Source organism: Chiloscyllium plagiosum, chromosome 27 (assembly GCF_004010195.1).
Source record: "Chiloscyllium plagiosum isolate BGI_BamShark_2017 chromosome 27, ASM401019v2, whole genome shotgun sequence".
Lineage (NCBI taxonomy): Eukaryota > Metazoa > Chordata > Chondrichthyes > Orectolobiformes > Hemiscylliidae > Chiloscyllium > Chiloscyllium plagiosum.
The window spans coordinates 47,720,941-47,741,149 of NC_057736.1; the positions used below are offsets into that span (position 1 = coordinate 47,720,941).

General features: G+C 42.1%; 1 protein-coding gene across 2 annotated transcripts in view; it reads left to right on the forward strand.

Annotated features, from left to right (window-relative positions):
• Window positions 1–20,209, forward strand: part of LOC122563760 (potassium voltage-gated channel subfamily KQT member 4-like) — a 631,877-nt gene that overhangs the window by 458,283 nt on the left and 153,385 nt on the right. For both annotated transcript variants that reach the window (XM_043717964.1, XM_043717965.1), the window contains exons 4-5: window positions 10,087–10,262; window positions 14,154–14,279. In XM_043717964.1, the coding sequence (XP_043573899.1) occupies window positions 10,087–10,262; window positions 14,154–14,279 (302 nt within the window). The remainder of the gene's footprint in view (window positions 1–10,086; window positions 10,263–14,153; window positions 14,280–20,209) is intronic.

The window sequence follows — 20,209 nt, forward strand, 5'->3', positions numbered from 1 at the left end:
TTCGACTGGGACAACATTACTATTATAGGACAAGCCAAACAGAGAACAGCCAGGGAATTCCTAGAGGCATGGCACTCATCCACAGATTCAATCAATAAGCACATCGACCTGGACCCAATATACTGGCTACTGCAGCGGACAGCTGGAACTGACAACTGGAAGCGGCAGGTACAAATCACTATAAATGCCGGAGAACACATCACAGAAGCGCTTCACAGGAGGCTCCCAAGCTTTGAGAATGTCACCTAGACGGGACGAATCATCTGCAACACAAATTCCCAGCTCGGCGAACAGAACCACAACAACTCAGTCTTATGTCTATGGTAAGCAAAGTACTGGAAAGGATTCTGCGAGATAGGATTTATGGCCATATGTCACCTAGACAGGGGACGAAACATCTGCAACACAAATTCCCAGCTCGGCGAACAGAACCACAACAACTCAGTTTTATGTCTATGGTAAGCAAAGTACTGGAAAGGATTCTGCGAGATAGGATTTATGGCCATTTGGAAAAACATAGTTTGATTAAAGATAGTCAGCACGGCTTTGTGAGGGGCAGGTCATGCCTCACAAGCCTTATTAAGTTCTTTGAGGATGTGACTTGACAAGTTGATGAAGGTCGAGCGGTGGGTGTGGTGTATATGTTTTTCAATAAGGCATTTGATAAGATTCCCCATGGTAGGCTCATTCCGAAAGTTAAGAGGTATGGGATACAGGGACATTTGGGCTGTCTGGATACAGAATTGGCTGGCAGAAAGAAGACAGCGAGTGGTAGTGGATGGAAAGTATTCTGCCTGGAGGTAGGTGACCAGTCGTGTCCCGTAGGGGTCTGTTCTTGGGCCTCTGCTCTTTGTAGTTTTTATAAATGACTTGGATGATGAAGTGAAAGGGTGGGTTAGCCGATGACACAAATGTCGGTGGTGTTGTAGATAGTGTCAGGGGCTGTTGCAACATGATCGTGACTGATTCTCTCTTGAGATCTAACAGCATCTGTGGAGATGTTGACAGGATGTAGAGCTGGGCTGAGAAGTGGCAGATGGAGTTCAACCTGGATAAATGTGAAGTGATTTATTTTGGAAGATTGAATTTGAATGCTGAATACAGGGTGAAAGACAGGATTCTTGGCAGTGTGGAGAAACAGTGAGATCTTGGGGTCCATGTATATAGATCTGTCAAAGTTGCCACACAAGTTGATAGGGTTGTTAAGAAGGCACGTGGCGTGATGGCTTTCATTTATAAGGGGATTGAGCTTAAGATCCACGAGGTTTTGCTGCAGCTCTATAGAGTCCTGTTTAGACCACACTTGGAATATTGTGTCCAGATCTGGTCGCTTCATTATAGGAAGGATGTAGATGTTTTAGAGAGGGTGCAGGGGAGATTTACCAGGATGCTGCTTGGATTGGAGGGCTTGTCTTATGAAGAGAGGTTGAGTGAGCTCAGACTTTTCACACAGAAGAGAAGAAGGTAACTTGATAGAGGTGTACAAGGTAATGAGAGGCATAGGTAGAGTAGATAGCCAGAGACTTTTCCCCAGGGCAGAAACGACATTCACATGGGATCATCATTTTAAAGTGACTGGAGGAAGGTATAGGGGAGATGTCAGAGTAGATTCTTTACACAGAGGTGAAGGATGCATGGAATGCATTTCAAGTGATGGTAGTAGGGTCAGAGACTGTGGACAAGCACATGGACGGCAGTAAATTGAGGATTAGGTTGATCTTAGATGAAGATAAATGCTCAGCCCAACATCATGGGCTGAAGAGCCTGTCCTGTGTTGTACTGTTCTATGTTCTATGATGTTTGAACTATAAGGAGAGGCTGAAAAGATTGGGTTTTTTTTTCCCTGGAACATCGGACACTGAGGGGTAACCTTCCAAAAGTTTATAAAATCATGAGGGGCATGACAGGGTGAATAGCCAAGGTCATTTTCCTAGGTTGAGGGAATCCAAAACTAGGGGGCACAGGTTTAAGGTGAGAAAGAAAAGATTTAAAAAGGGACCTGAGGGGTAACTTTTTCACGCAGAGGGTGGTGTGTGTATGGAATGAGGTGTCAGAGGAAGAGGTCGAGGCTGTTACAATTACAGCATTTAAAAAGCATCTGGATGGATATATGACTAGGAAGGGTTTAGAGAGATATGGGCCGGGTGCTGGTAAATGGAATAGGTCACATTGAGGTGTCTGGTTGGCGCTGATGAGTTGGACCCAAGGGTCTGTGCTGCATTTCCTTGTGAGTAGGCCTTTTAGCCCATCATGTCTTCTTCACTATTCAACATGATCATGACTGATTCTCTCTTGAGATCTAACAGCATCTGTGGAGAGGAAGCAGTGTTAACATTTTGGGTCCAGTAACCCTTTCTTCAGAACTGCATATATTCAGTGACTTAGTCTCTACCGCCTTCTGTGTAGAGAATTCCAGAGAATATACAGCACGGAAACAGACCCTTCGGTCTAACCCATCCATGTCAACCTGGTATCCCAACCCAATCTAGTCCCACCTGCAGCACCCAGCCCATATCCTTATTCATATACCCATCCAGATGCCTTTTAAATGTTGCAATTGTACTAGCCAAGAGCCACTTTCGCTGGCAGCTCATTTCCATACACGTACCTCCCTATGTGTGAAAACATCCCCCCTCAGGTCTCTTTCACATCTTTACCCTCTCACCTTAAACCTATGCCCTCTAGTTCTGGATTCCCCCACCCCAGAGAAGAGACTTTGTCTATTTATGCTATCCATGCCCCTCATGATTTTATAAACCTCTATAACATCACTCCTCAGCCTCTTTCTGCCAAAATGAACCATTTTATACTTGTGTACACTAAGTTTTATCTGTCATGTACTCCCAATGTAATGATAGCAACAACTAATATCAGAGAGGGTTTGAGAGGATGTTACTGACAGAGATCTCTCAGAGAGTGGTAACGAATTGGTGAAAGCAAGCATTGGTCCAGAACAAGAGCTTGGGTTCTCAAGATATGCAACAGACCGTTTTGGAGAAATGAGGAGAAACTTCTTCACACAGTGACCCAATATAGTATAGCATGAAAGTAGATAAATCCCCAGGACCTGATCAGGTATACCCTAGAACTCTGTGGGAAGCTAGAGAAGTGATTGCTGAGCCTCTTACTGAGATATTTGTATCATCAATAGTCACAGGTGAGGTGCCAGAAGACTGGAGATTGGCTAATGTGGTGCCACTGTTTAAGAAAGTTGGTAAGGACAAGCTAGAGAACTACAGACCAGTGAGCTCCAGGGAAAACAGCCCCAGCCTATTTAGCCTCTCCCTGTAGCTCAAATCTTCCAACGCTGGCAAACATCCTTGTAAATCTTTTCTGAACCCTGTTAAGTTTCACAACTTCTTTCCATTAGGAAGGAGACTAGAATTGCACGCAATGTTCCAAAAGTGGCCAAGCCAATGTCTGTACAGCCGCAACATGACCTACTCCTGTACTCAATACTCTGACCAATAAAGGAAAGCATACCAAACGCCTTCTTCACTATCCTATCTACCTGCGACTTGGCTTTCAAAGAGTTATGAACCTGCACTCCAAGGTCTCTTTATTCAGCAACACTTCCTAGGACCTTACCATTTAGTGTATAAGTCCTGCTAAGATTTGCTTTCCAAAAATGCCGCACCTCGCATTTATCTAAATTAAAGTCCACTGCCACTTCTCAGCCCATTGGCCCATCTGATCAAGATCTTCTTGTAATCTGAGGTAACCTTCTTTGCTGTCCACTACACTCCAATTTTGGTGTCATCTGCTTCTTATGCACACATTCAAATCATTTATATAAATGATGAAAAGTAGTGGACCCAGCACCAGTATTCCTAGCATCTGACCTACTCTTGGAGCCACTGCATTTATGTGGTGAGTCCAGTTCAGTCTCTGATCAATGATAACTCCCAAGATGTTGTCAGTGGAGGATTCAGTGATTGTAGCATCATTGTAGAAAAATCTAGGTTTGAAGTGCTTTAGTGCCAGATTGATTCTAGCTAACAGATACTGTCTCAGGCAAAAGTCTTTTAAGATTTAAAAAAAAATTGTAAAATGAAAGCCAGTTCTCCCAGCTCATCTTTTGCCTGGTTTGATTTGGCTTTGGCAGTCTGACTGTCAAGGGGTGGTGGTTAGATTGTCTCTTGCTGGTGATGGTTATAGCCTGGCATTTGTGTGGCGCAAATGTTGCTTGCCATTTGTCTGCCCAAGTCTGGATATTGTCCAGATCTTGTTGGACAGATTTGGACATGGACTGCTTCAGCATCTGAGGAATCGCAAATGGTGCTGAACGTTGTGCAATCATTGGCGAACATCCCCACTTCTGACCTTAAGATGGAAGGAAGGTCATTGGTGAAGCAGCTGAAGATGGTCCTTGACCTCAGACACTACTCTGAGCAACTCTGCAGACATGTCCTGGAGCTGAGGTGACTGACCTCCAACCATGACCATCTTCCTATGTATCAGGTGTGATGATGCTGCTACTTTAACAAGATTATGGTGTCCTTGGTTTTTTTTTTGAGAGATGCCGAAAAATCTAGGTTTGAAGTGCTTTAGAGCCAGTTTGATTCTAACTAACAGATACTGTTTCAGGCAAAAGTCTTTTAAGATTTAAAAAAAACATTGTAAAATGAAAGCCAGTTCTCCCAGCTCATCTTTTGCCTGTTTTGATTTGGCTTTGGCAGCCTGACTGTTCACTGAAAGCAAGTATGGTTTCCTCACTACCTGCCACAGACCCAGTCTACCAACTATTTATAGGAAGTAATTGGAGAATAGCTACAGATAAACTGATATCGATCATTAGCATATATAACATTGCTGTGGTTCTGTTCGCCGAGCTGGAAGTTTTTGTTGCAAACGTTTCATCCCCTGTCTAGGTGACATCCTCAGTGCTTGGGAGCCTCCTGTGAAGCGCTTCTGTGGTGTTTCCTCCGGCATTTATAGTGGCCTGTCCCTGCTGCTTCCGGTTGTCAGTTTCAGCTGTCCGCTGTAGTGGCCGGTATATTGGGTCCAGGTCTATGTGTTTGTTGGTGGAGTTTGTGGATGAGTGCCAAGCTTCTAGGAATTCCTTGGCTGTTCTTTGTTTCGCTTGCCCTATAATGGTAATGTTGTCCCAGTCAAATTCATGTCTCATTCGACGTAACGGCACTGTTCACGTCTATTGACAAAGCCCTAGCCAGAGAAACAATAGCCAACCTGCTGAACAGACTTAACAGACAACAGGATGTTGAACCCATCAACAAAGACGGCATACTTAAACTACTGGACTTGTGCCTCACAACACACTTCACATTCAACAACCAGATATACGAACAAATCAACGGAACACCCATGGGCTCACCGATCTCTGGACTCATAGCAGAAGCAGTAATGCAAAGGTTAGAACAAACAGTCTTACCACAAAGTCAACCCAAACTCTGGGTCAGATACGTTCATGACACCTTTGTAATCATTAAAAACACAGAAATAGAGAAAACACACCGGACCATCAACGCCACACTAACAGGAATCCGATTCACGAGAGAGGAAGAAAAGGACAACCAACTCCCATTCCTAAAAAGTCAGATACAGATTAGGAAACTTCTTATTGTACTGCCGCCAGGTCCTTAGGGCATGACCCTATGCAGCAGAAGCATCACCATTCTTCCTGTTGACCCCTACCACCAAGGTCTCCAGCCTCTCTCTTCTAGTTCTCTATCCGTGTAGCTCTCACTCAAAGCCAATGTCAGTACAAGGCATCCTTCAGCAACTGGCAGTTCCTGGTGGGTCTATGGCCCCTGTGCCCAAAAAATGGGATTAGAACTATTCCATTATTATTCTCTTGTATATTTACACCAAGAAAAGAGTGAGGAAGAAAAATATTTGAAAAGTAGCTTTAGAAAATCAAATTGAATTACCAAATTTAAAGGGAGACTTGTTGCATGCTTGAGACAGCATTCAGTGGAAGAATACAGGAGGAGGGTAGGAGGTGTCTTGTGTGGAGTTTAAGTACCAGAATAACTGTGTGGGTCTTAATGCACTGTTTGTGGTCTGCATGTTCTATACATGTCTATGTGAAACTGAGAACTTTATGTTTTTTTTCTATAAAGGTCAAATTTAGAAGGTGTTACGACATTTCTCAAAATTTTGGTTGAATATTCATCAGTGGAACTATTCCCATGGTTAACGAACATCAAGTGGAAAGGGGAGGATGCCTATTTTCTTCTGTTAGAGCAGGCCAGTTTGATCTATGACAGGATGGAGCAGGCAACAAAAGAATTATATGAGGCAGTTGACAATGAAACAATATCCTCCATTCATGAGGAATTGGAACAGCTTTCAGAAAGCCTCAATGTTAACCGTGAGAATCTGATTAATGGTTTGGATTCGATATATGAGGGCGCCACCCACCGGGTGGAAGAAATTTACAACATAACCACTCCTACCTCTGGAAACTTCACTCAATTCACTCAAGGGATGAAGGAATATTTTACATCTGTGGTTGACGTGGTAAACGAAGGCATGATAAAATTCTTGAAATCGCAGCGATTGAAAAAAAAAGCTTAATGGTTTCTGACTCCAATGAGGTTCACTGGGCACAGAGAATACTTAATTAAATTTCCAACCAATCATAATAGTTAAATAATTATGCTTTCTTTATTTTAAATCCAACAACATATTTCTGTGAATGCAACAAACACATAGACTTGGACCCAATATACCGGCCACTACAGCCGACAGCTGAAACTGATAACCGGAAGCGGCAGGTTCAGGCCACTATAAATGCCGGAGGAAACACCACAGAAGTGCTTCACAGGAGGCTCCCAAGCACTGAGGATGTCACCTAGACAGGGGACGAAACGTTTGCAACAAAAACTTCCAGCTCGACGAACAGAACCACAGCAACGAGCACCCAAGCTACAAATCTTCTCACAAACTTTGAATATATAACATTACTAACTAAAACTCTAATGACCTTAACTCCCCCCCTTACCTACACAAACTAATAGGGATAATAGATTTTTGGGAGGCTAACGGAAAAGTTGGAAAGTTAATTCAGTGGTCTTGGCTTCCTGACTCCAGTGTTGAGATGGACCTACTTTGGCTAACCAGGCCCTTTATGTTGGTTGTCTTTGGAACCTTCCATTGGTTTTTAATAAGTACAGAGCGACTGATTAACTTGGAAAATGTTTCTGATTTATCAATTCAAAAATTGCAACTCGCAGCAACTGTAGCAGGAAAGGTAACTAGTTTTCTTGAAGTTTAAACTGATTTTTTTACTGCAGAGAATAGGTAGCTTCTACTAGGTGAACAACAGCACACATTTTATACCTCAGTGGTAGGCTATAAGTATTTGTTATCTTATGCATGATATCTAACCTCTCTGCACTTCAATCTTCCTTGTCTTTCCATTTCATCTGTAAACCCCTGAACCTTGCTGCTTTGAACTCTTCTTCTTTCATGGAGGGGTTTATAAACCATTCCTGCTCCCTACAACCCTCATTGTGTTGAATTTCAGTTATCTAGTTTTATAGTCGTAATAATGTTTTCTGAGAATCCCAAAATTCTCCACATCTTTTAGCCCTCGTTGCATTTACAGACTTTTAAAGGCTCGAGTATCAATAGGACTGAGCTTCAGTTTGAAACAAAAACAGAAATTGCTGGCAAAATTCTTCATCACCAGACTCAAAATGCTAACTCTGTTTTCTCTGCACAGATTTTGCCAGACCTAGCAGAGATCAGTAGGAACAGGCACTTTAGCCCATCAAGTCTGCACCGATACATGACTTCTTTCTAACCTGAAAACCTCTGCCTCTATTCCCTGCCTGTTTATGTATTTATCAAGATGCCTTTTAGACGTTACTATTGTATCTGCTTCTATCACTTCCTTTGGCAGCGCAATTCAGCACTTAACATCCTCTGCATAAAAAAAGACTTGCCTCTCACATCTCCTTTAAACTTCCCCCTTTTACATTAAACCGATGTCCCCAGCAGGGGGCGGCACGGTGGCACAGTGGTTAGCACTGCTGCCTCACAGCGCCAGAGACCCGGGTTCAATTCCCGCCTCAGGCGACTGACTGTGTGGAGTTTGCACGTTCTCCCCGTGTCTGCATGGGTTTCCTCCGGGTGCTCCGGTTTCCTCCCACAGTCCAAAGATGTGCAGGGTCAGGTGAATTGGCCATACTAAATTGCCCGTAGTGTTAGGTAAGGGGTAAATGTAGGGGTATGGGTGGGTTTCGCTTCGGCGGGTCGGTGTGGACTTGTTGGGCCGAAGGGCCTGTTTCCACACTGTAATCTAATCTAATCTAATCTTAACATTTCTACCCTGGGAGAAAGACTCCAACTATCCATTCTATCCATGCCTCTCATGATATTGTAAACTCCTATCAGATCACCACTCAGCCTCCGACATTCAAGTGAAAACAAACCAAGTCGTTTGCCCAATCTCTCCCCATAGCTAATACCCTCCAAACCAGGCAACATTTTGGTAGACCTTTTCTGTACACATTCTAAAGCCTCCACATTCTTCTGGTAGTGTGGTGACAGAACTGTACACAATATTCCAAATGTGACCTAAGTAATATTCTTTGCAGCTGCAAAATGTCTTGCCAATGTTTATACTCTCTGCCCTACCATATGCCTTCTTGAACACCTGATCCACTTGTATTGGCACCTTCAGGGAATTGTGGACCTGTACACCTAGATCCCTTTGAATGTTAATGTTTCTAAGTGTTCTGCTGTTTACTTCCCTCTTGCATTAGACCTTTGAAGACCCATCACCATGCATTTGTCCATTTTAAATTCTATCTGCCATTTCTCTGCCCAAGTCTCCAGCCTATTTATATTCTGCTGTATCCTGTGGCAATCCTTCTCACCATCTGCAGCTCCCCCAACAAACTTACTAATTAGATTACTAAGGGAGTCCCAGTCGATATAGAGAGAAATTAAAATCAAATATTACAACAACCCTCTTGTTTCTATATTTTTCCATAATCTGGCCACATTTCTGTTCCTGTATCTCCTGTTGGCTGTTGGAAGCCCTCTGGTTGCACTCTTCCTATTCCTGACATCTGCCCACATGGCCTCACTGGATGAGCCCTTCGAGGTGTTTTTCCTCAGTACAGCTGTGATATCTCCCTAATCAGTAATGTAACTCCTCCACTTCATTTACATCCTTCTCTGTTCTGCCCGAAATATCTAAATCCTGGAACATTAAGATACCAGTATTTTCCCTATCTCAACCAAGTCTCTGTAATAGCTGCAACACCACACTTGTATGTAATAATCCAAGGTCTAAATTCATGCTCCCCATATTAAAATAAATACACTTCAGACTGCTAGTCACACCATCTTCAGTTGTCAGTCCTTCCTCTTAGCCTTACTGACCTTTGTCTCTAAATCTTTCTCGGTCATTTCATTTGCTGTCCTACTGCTCTGATTCGCACTTGCCTGCCACACTCGTTTAAACCTCCCAAGTGACACCAGCAAAGATATTGGTGCCTCTCCAGTTTCAGTGCAACCTGTCCCTCTTATGTAGGACCCACCTGCCCTGGAAGACATCCAAATGATCCAGATATCTGAAGTCCTCCCTCTTATACCAGCTCTTTAGCTCTTTATTTAACTGTACCATCTTCCTGCTCCTCGCCTCATTAGCACATGACTCGGGGAGTAATACTGAGAGGTTCTTCTTTTCAACTTAGTGCTAACTCCCCTTGCAAGACCTTGTCACTCTTTTCATTCGTCCGATGATGCCATGACTTCTGGCTGCTTGCACTCCCTTTTAAGAGTGTCCTGCAGCTGCTCAGAAAATTTTTTATATGTTTCACCAGTAATTTCTGTGTTTTTTTTTCAGATATCCCGCTTCTATAGTTTCATGTTTTATTTATTTGAACTCCATTTTGCTGGTCACATATAATCAAATAATCTTCCAATGATTGACTGCTTTGATTTATATTTAGAGAATGATCAGTAGGCAGGTTCTGGAGTGGTGAAAGTATCCATGTAATCCATACCATTGCACAAGTCAAGATGTTCAGATGCATAAGGAGGTGACTCGAACAATGATAACTTCAACTTTCAAATCTTAATTTTCATCTCATTTCTACTTTTCAGATTTTATTGTATTTGTTGCCTCTGTTGCTGTGATAGCTGCTGGGACTAAGGGAAATATCTTTGCCACTTCAGCACTTCGTAGCATGAGATTCCTACAGATTCTTCGGATGGTACGGATGGATCGTAGGGGTGGAACCTGGAAGTTGTTGGGATCTGTTGTGTATGCTCACAGTAAGGTCAGTCTAGCTTTGTGCACCTCCCTTTCCTTCTTATTCTACCTAACCTCAGTGCCGCAATATTTCCTTGCTAATTTTCTCTCCACCTTTTCTGAAGGCATAAGCGATTGCAAGGGGCTTATTTCCAGAGGGACAGATACTACAGTCCTTCAGTCAAATGCCTTTTTCTTACATTTCTGTTTGAATTGGTCATTCATTGAACAAGTTACCTTGAAGGGCTTCAAAACCAGAAGTAATCACGATGCTCAGATATTGCTATGCAACAGTGGTCAGTTGGTGATCCTAAGAACGAGTAATTACTTAACTTTTTCCAACTCCCAAATCCAAAACTGATGGTGACAAATTGTAGCTGTTATTGTAGTTATTTTCAGTTTGAGAAAGGAATGCTTTCTCATTTTTGGCCTCCAGATTTAATATTTGGCAGAATAAATGTGGGACAGCCAAACTAGTATGGTGTTCCCTTTATACAGCCCTCTGTGTAATCTTTATTTCTAGAGATTTTTGTCGTTCTACAATTTTCTTAGTGTCCTTCTGATTGTGGGAACAATTTTAACTTTGCTTTAATGTATAAAATGGATGAGATCAATTTGTCATCTGTTTAACATACCTCCTGATGTTTGCTTCCATTGAAATCAATCGTATCAATGGAGAGATCACATACTGGAGCACATTCCACTGCCATGCTGTGTTAAATCGCTGATATTACAATTATAGACTTTTTCTTAGAGTCATAGAGTCAGACAGCATTGAAACAGATCACTCCGTCCAACTTGTACATAGCAACCACGTTTCCCAAACTAAACTAGCCTCATTTGCCCTTATTTCGTTAAACCTTTCCAATTCATGTCCCGGTCCAAATATCTGTACCTGCATCTACCATTTCCTCTGGCAGTTTATTCCAAGTATGGATCATCCTCTGTGTGTAAATGTTGCCCCTCAGGTATCTTTCTCGCCTCACCTTAAAAATATACCCCCATAGTTTTGAACTCCCCCATCCTAGGGAAAAGACATTTGCTATTCAGCTTATCTATGTCCATCATAATTTTATAAACCACCCCTCAACCTCCTATACTCCAGTGAAAAAAGTCCCAGCCTATTCAGCCTCTCCTTATAACTCAAAACTTCTAGTCCCAGCAATATCCTTACATATCTTTTCTGAACCCTCTCCAATTTAATAATATCCTTCCTACAGCAGGGTGACCAGATCTGTATACAGGACTCCAAAAGTGGCTTCAGCAATGTCCTGTACAGCCTCAACATGTCATCCCAACTCCTACATTCAATAGTCTAAGCAACGAAAGAAAGCATGTTAACTACTTTCTTAACCACCCTGCCTACCTTTGATGCAACTTTCAAAGAACTGTGTACTTGAACCCCTAGGTCTCTCTGTTGGTCAGCACTACCCAGGGCCCTACCATTAACTGAATAAATCCTGCCCTTATTTGTTTTACCAAAATGCAATACCTTGTATTTATTCAAACTAAACTCCAACTGCCGCTCCTCAGCCCTTTGGCCCGGTTGATTGAGATCTCTTTGTAATCTTAGATAACCTACTTCACTGTCTACTATCCACCAATTTTGGTGTCATCCGCAAACTTACTAACCATGCTTTCTATATTTTTATCCAAATTGTTTATATGAATGACAGTAGATCCAGCACCAATCCCTGCGGCACACGGCTGGTCATAGGCCTCCAGTCTGCAAAACACCCATCACCACCACCCCTCTGTCTGGTACTTGTCAAGGCAATTTTGTATCCATTTGGTATCCATCTTCCTGAATCCTACGTGATCTCACTTTACTAATCAGTCGACCAGGCAGAATATTGTCAAAGGTATGGTTAAAATCCATGTACATAACATCTACTGCTCTGTCCTCATCTATCTTCTTCGTCACATCCTCAAAAAACTCAATCAAGTTTGTGGACATGATTTCCCACACACAAAGCTATGCTGACTATCACTATTCACTCTCCTCCCCTTGAGGCCTTTCACTGCCTGGTTAATGTCCAGTAACAATAAAGCTGAAAAATGAATTTTATTAAAAGTTTCCATTTCACTGAGGAGGCTTCAGGCCAGTATTGATTCAACAACTTGCTTTGAGAACTCTGCTCATATTTTGACAGTTGTGACAATGTCTACAACTGTGGTTGAGGTAATCAACAACATTCTAAATCAAACAATCCAAAACATTCCGAAAAAACAATTGATTCACTCCATGTCTCAATGTTAACAGATCCTTTAAAAAATTCCAGGATCCAGGCTTGCATCTTTGCAAAAAATAAATCAGTTCTTCCTTGTGACATATCCTACCTAGGTACCAATGTTCTTTGAAAGGCATCTCTTTGTTTTGAGGTATATTGTTCACACTATTGCAAAAAATATCACTGCCTACCTTTAGAAATAGTAATGAGCTGCTGATTCACCACCCATTTTGTACTACAGAATTAGGAGCAGAGTACTGTCTACAGTATGTTAGGCGCAATCCTTTCATTGCAAAAATCTACGTTTAGCAATTACTAAACTGAAAGTCTCCTGTCTTTTTTGGTTCCTCTATGAAGTAGATTTGGAAGGTTCACAGCAAAAGCTGCTTTCAACTTGATAAGCTGTAACAGAGTTGTGCTTTTTAAGAGAGATTTGTTCTATGCTGTTTCTCTTGAAGAGAGATGTCAATACAATAGTACCAACATGGCTGCTTCAGAAGCAGGGGTAAACAGCTTTGGGTTCCCTGCGTGTTTTTAAAAATTAGACAAAGAAGCATGAATGTGTTGATTCAGGCTCATACATACCCCAGGTTTTAGTTTTGATTTCAGTTGGAATTGGGGTTTCTGGAGTTGTAGCTGATAAATATAGCTGTCACTCTGTTGCACTAAAATGCTTGCATGCCTTCTGTTCTGCTAGATTTTTCTTTTGGTTTTCTTTTCTTCGGGACTAGAGATTGTTCTCACAATCAGTTTTGTTGAATTTTCCTTTGCCAAAGGGTGTTTATGGGATATTGGAACAGTTGATAACTAATAGTTAAATAGTACATTATTTTGAGTATTTTGATAGAATTAATGTCTAGAATCTGGAACACAGTGCCTTAGACTTGTCTTTAAATACGATAATAGATAGGATCTAGGCTATTCCTTGATATATTTTGAGAGGGTTTGGCTTGGTCCATAATAAAGCATACACAAACAGCCAGCTGCCAGGAAGTATGCGTGCATGTTATTTGAAGATGATTACCCAATGTTGTTTGTTATGACAGGGCCAATTGAATTCAAACATGATCATGCTCTCATATATTTCCCAACACATACATTTTCCTGTGGAAGTTAACCAGCAAGTAGAAGCAAATATTCTTGATTTGATTGCGTTCCTTAATGTCAGGGACAAGTGATACTGGTTCCCAACTGAAATCAGCGAACTTGGTACGACTTTGTAACTTAACCGGTTGTGTACATGGCAACTGAAGAATCAGGAGCCTGAGTTAATTACAGGGTGGCACAGTGACTCAGTGGTTAGCACTGCTGCCTCACAGCGCCAGGGACCCAGATTCAATTCCAGTCTCGGATAACTGTCTGAGTGGAGTTTGCACATTGTCCCCAGATCTGTGCGGGTTTTCTCCGGGTGCATTGGTTTAATGCCACTGATCAAAGTTGTGTAAGTTAGGTGAATTGGCCATGCTAAATTGCCATAGTGTTCAGGGATGTGTAGGTCAGGTGCATGAGTCAGGGGTAAATATAGGATAATAGGGTAAGGGAATGGGTCTGGGTGGCTTACTCTTCAGAGGGTTGGTGTGGACTTGTTGGGCTGAAGGGCCTGTTTCCACATTTAGGGATTCTATGATTTTATTATTGCTTTGTTGTTTTGTTCAATGTAGTAAGATGCTTTCTTCTTTCTGTTGCAGGAACTGATTACAGCCTGGTACATTGGGTTCTTAATACTGATTTTCTCTTCGTTCCTCGTTTATCTAGCTGAGAAGGAGGCAAATTCTCAATTTTTGACATACGCAGACTCCCTGTGGTGGGGTACAGTAAGTCCAGATACTAATATTCCAGTTTATTGTTTTGTTTGGATCGTAGTAGAACATAGAACATTACAGTGCAGCGCAAGCCCTTCGGCTTTCGATGTTGCGCCAACCTGTGAAACAAATCTGAAGCCCATCTAATCTACACTACTCCATTTTTGTCCATATGTCAAAACAATTACCATTTAATTGCTCTTAAAGTTGGCAAGTCTATTATTGTTGCAGCTAATGCGTTCCATGCCCCTACTACTCTTTGAGTAAAGAAACTACCTCTGATATCTGTCCTTTGTCTATCATCCCTCAATTTAAAACTATTCCCGTTCGTGTTAGCCATCACCATCTGAGGAAAAAGGGTCTCACTGTCCAACCTATCTAACCCTCTGATTATCTTATATGTCTCAATTAAGTCACTTCTCAACCTTTTTCTTTCTAATGAAAGCAGCCTCAAGTCCATCAGCCTTTCCTCATAAGACCTTCCCTCCATACCAGGCAAGAACCTAGTAAGTCTCCTCTGAACCCTTTCCAAAGCTTCCACATCCTTCCTATAATGCAGTGATCCGCACCAGAGTTTTGTACAGCTGCAGCATGACCTCATGGCTCCGTAACTCAATCCCTCTACCAATAAAACCTAATACACTGTATGCCTTCTTAACAACCCAATCAACCTGGATGGCAACTTTTAGGGATCTATGTACATGGACACCGAGATGTCTCTGCTCATCTACACTACCGAGGATCTTACCAATAGCCCAGTACTCTTTATTCCTGTTGCTTCTTTCAAAGTTAATTACCTCACACTTTTCCACATTAAACTCCATTTGCCACTTCTCAGCCCAGCTCTGCAGTTTATCTATGTCCATCTGTAACCTGCAACATCCTTCAGTACTATCCTCAATTCCACCAACCTTCATGTCATCCGCAAATTTACTAACGCATCCTTCTATGCCCTCATCCAGGTCATTTATAAAAATGACAAAAAGCAGTAGCCCCAAAACAGATCCCTGTGGTACACCACTAGCAACTGAACTCCACGTTGAACATTTTACATCAACCACCATTGTCTTCTTTCAGCTAGCCAATTTCTGATCCAAACTCCTAAATCATCCTTAATCCCATGCCTCCATATTTTATGCAATAGCCTACCGTGGGGAACCTTACCAAATGAAATCCAGATACACCACATCAACAGCTTTACCCTCATCCCCCTGTTTGGTCACCTTCTCAAAGGACTCAATAAGGTTTGTGAGGCATGACCTACCCTTCACAAAATCGTGTTGATTATCCTAAAACAATTTGTTCCTCTCTAGATGGTTATAAATCCTGTCACTTATAACCTTTTCCAACACTTTACCCACAACCGGAGTAAGCCTCACGGGTCTATAATTATTAGGGTTGTCTCTATTCCCCTTCTTGAATAAAGGGTCAACTTTTGCTATCCTCCAGTCTTCTGGTACTATTCCTGTCGACAATGATGACATAAAAATCAAAGCCAAAGGCTTTGCAATCTCCACCCCAGATCCCAGAGAATCCTAGGATAAATCCCATCTGGCCCTGGGGATTTATCTGTTTTCTCACTTTGCAGAATTGCTAACACCTTTTTCTTGCAAACGTCAATCCCATCTAGTCTAGTAGCCTGTTTCTCAGTATTCACCCCGATAACATTGTCTTTTTCCAGTGTGAATACTGACAAAAAATATTCATTTAGCGCTTCCCCATTTCCCCTGACTCCATGCACAACTTTCCACTACTATCCTTGATTGGCCCTAATCTTTCTCTAGTCATTCTTTTATTCTTGATGTACCTATAGAAAGCTTAAGGTTATCCTTGATCCTACCTGCCAACGACTTCTCATGTGCAAGCTTGGCCTTAGTCCACTCTTCAGGTCTTTCCTGGCTAATTTGTAACTCTCTATCACCCTAACTTAGCCTTCACGTCTCCTCCTAACATAAGCCTCCTTCTTCCTCTTGACAAAAGATTCAATTTCTTTAGTAAATCACATTTCTCTCACTCCACCACTTCCTCCCTGCCCGACAGATACATACTTATCCAGGACACACAGTAGTTGTTCCTTGAATAAGTTCCACATTTTATTTGTGCCCATCCCTTGCAGTTTCTTTCCCCATCCTCTGCATCCTAAATCTTGCCTAATCGCATTATAATTGCCTTTCCCCCAGCAATAACTCTTGCCCTGCCATACATACCTATCCCTTTCCATCACGAAAGTAAATATAACCAAACTGCGGTCACTATCACCAAAGTGCTCACCTACCTCTGAATCTAACACCTGGTCAGGTTCATTACCCAGTACCAAGTCCAATGTGGCCTCACTCCTTGTTGGCTTGTCTATATAATGTGTCAGGAAACTATCTTGCTCACATTAGAGAAAAACTGACCCATCTAAAATACTCGAACTGTAGTATTTCTAGTCAATATTTGGAAAGTTTAAGTCCCCCATAAAAGTTACCCTGTTACTCTCCCTTCTATCCAGAATTATGTTTGTTAGCCTTTCCTCTAAATTTCTGGAACAATTCAGAGGCCTATAGAAAACTCCCAACAGGATGATCTCTCCTTTCCTGTTTCTAACCTCAGCACATATCACCTCAGTAGACGGGTCCTCAAATGTCCTTTCTACCATCGTAATACTGTCCTTGACTAACAATGCCACACTTACTCCTCTTTTACATCTTCTCTGTTCTTACTAGTATTCAATATCTGAAACCCACCCTCCTGCGCCATCCCTGTAACCATGTGTTCAACTACTCTGTCTCCCTATTCCTCGCCTGTGTAGCACGCGGCATAGGCAACAAACCAGAGATTAAAAACTCTGTTTGTTCTTGCACCAAGTTTCCATCCGGCCTCCCCGAATGTCTGCCTTAAATCCCCATCCCTTTTCCTAACTATGTTGCTAGTACCTGTGTGGACCATGACTTGGGCTGCTCCCCCTCCCCCTCAAGGATCCCGAAAACATGATCGGAGACATCACGAACTCTGGCACCTGGGAAGCAACATACCAACCGTGAGTCTCTCTCATCCCCACAGAATCTCCTACCTGTCTCCCTAACTATGGAGTCCTCAAAGACTAATGCTCTACTCATCTCCTCCCCTCCTTTCTGAGCAACAGGGACAGACTCTGTGCCAGAGAACTGCACCCCATTGCTTACCCCTGGTAGACCCCCCCCCCCCACCAACAATATCCAAAACTCTATACTTGCTATTGAGGAGAACAGCCACAGGGGCTCCCTGCACTTGCAAGCCAGTTCCCTGTCCGTCCCCTGACTGTAACCCATCTGCCTCTTTCTTGCACCTGAGGTGTGACTACCTCCCTGTAACTCCTCTCAATAATCCCCTCTGCCTCCAGAATGATTCAAAGTTCATCCAGCTCCAGTTCCCTAACGTGGTTTTTGAGGAGGTGGAGCTGGGTGCACTTCATGCAGATAATGTCAGCAGGGAAACGTGTGGTGACCCTTACCCCCCACATTCTGCAGGAGGAACATTCAACTGCGCCGCATCCACACCAGGAATCAACCTGGTGAACCTCCTCTGCACTGCTTCCAAAGTGGGTTTATCCTTCCTCAAGTAAGGAGATCAGAACTGCACACAATACTCCAGGTGCATCCTCACCAACACCTTGAACAATTGCAGCAGAACCCCTCTGCTCTTAAGTTCAATCTCTCTCACAATGAAAGCCAATATTCCATTTGCCTTCCTGATTACCTGTTCCACCTGCAAATCACCTTTCAGTGATTCATGTATGAGCACTCCTAAGACCCTCTACACAATAGCATGCTGCAACCTTTCACCATTTAAATAATATTCTGACCAACTACTTTTACTTCCAAAGTGGATAACCTCACATTTACCAACATTGTACTCCATCTACCAGACCTTTGCCCATTTACTTAACCTGTCTAAATCTCTCTGCAGACCTCCATATCCTCTGCATGTTTTGCCTTTCCACTCAATTTAGTATCATCAGCAAACTTGGATACATTACACTTGGTTTCCTCTTCCAAATCATTTATATATATCACGAGCAGTTGTGGGCCCCACACCTACCCCTGCACCATCCCATTTACAACTGATCCCCAATCAGAGAAACACCCATTTATCCTAACTCTCCGCTTTCTATTGGTTAACCAGTCCCTCCAAATATCTCACTATTTCTTATTTAATGATAGCCTCCAGCATTTACCTGACTACAGATATTAAGCTAACTGGCCTATAGTCACCTGCCTTTTGCTTACACCCTTTTTGAAAAGGAAGGATCACCGACAGAAGAAATCTGGCAGCAGAGAGAGAACTCAAGCTTTTTTCAGCAGCAGAGAGAGAGCTGTATCTATCAGTTTCAATTCCAAATGCCCGACTTTAGCAATTGAAAGTAAAACCTAAACCCTGGATCTGTATGAACCCGACTCCTTCCACTTGTGCTTCTTTTGTCTAAGTTAATAAAAATCCCAAAGCTACTTGCTCTGCTTTCTGTGGAGCAGACGCCTCAACACCAGACTTACAACATCCCCCAGCAAGACAACCAGGGCAGACACACCACTCTTAGATGCACATCATCACATCTCTCCTTTCAAAAATAATGAATCATCAATATAGATGACTTGATTTTCAAAGACTTTACTCTCATGCTACCTGTACTGTATATATAAGATACATAAAAAATTCATTAAACCTAAGCATACAAACATTCAATACTACAATCCACTTCAGTCCGTTTCTTCTACCCACCACCAAACAACTCCATTCACCTTCATCAAAGTCATAACAATGTGTCAGCAATTTCATTCTCTCTTCCTGCCATGTGTATAATTTTCAAACTGAATGGCTGTAACAATGAATTCCATCTAAATAGCCTGGTATTTCCATCCTTCGACTTTTACAAAAATGGTAATGGATTATGATCAGTATGTACCGTTGTCTCAGATACATTACTGGTAACAAATATCGAAATATTGCAATGTGAACACCAAATTCAAGGTTTCTTTCTCAATGGTGGAATATTTATTTTGGTGAATATTGAACTTGCAGACAAAATATCCACTAAGACTTTCTATTATCTCATCATCGTCTTGTAAGAGTGAAGCACTCACTACCACATCATTTGTATCAATAGCCACCTTGAATGACTTTGCCTAGTTGGGTATTGCTAACTCTGGAGCAGTAGTCAACACAGCTTTCAGGCTTGCAAATGTCACCTAAAATGTCCCATATTCTGTTTCCTGCATTTTCTAACGACAAAGCCAACTGTAGTGCCTGTTTGAAGTCCAGTTGGGCTTCAGGCTGTAGGCACTTTTGTGTAGTTATGTAATTAATCCCACATACCAAATGGTCTCTTAGCATCTCATTCAGAGTTAACCCAAAATCACATGCCTCTGACAGTCATCTTAACCTTGTCAAAAATCCCAATATAGGTTCCTCGTGTTCTAGAACATTTGAATAAAACCAATGGTGACTCAGAATTAATGGAGGTTTGGGATCATAATATTTCGTAATTAAATCAATCAATTGTTGAAAGATTTTAGTATCTGGTGCCTCAGGAAAAGTTATGCTCCTAATAACTGAAAATGCTGCAGGTCCACAAGCAGTCGCAAGGATTACTCATTGCTTTTCGTCTGCCCCAGTGTCATTTGCCCAGGAAAAGGTCATATTCTTTCCACATAATGGGCTTAGTCTTCAATGGCAGGATCAAACAAGTCAAACTTCCCAAATAAAGACATGATACCGAAAATGCTTACCCCAACTCAAAGATGATTGTTGCAAGTGAATATTTTTTAAGCATGTACTGTTTTCACATGTCGCCACTGAAATATCTGACAGAAGATAGTATCCCATCACCAAGTCACTCTTTATTTACATTTGCATGATACATGGAGCATCCATATACAGCGCTCACCTACCACCCCACCAACCTCCATATACAGCGCTCACCT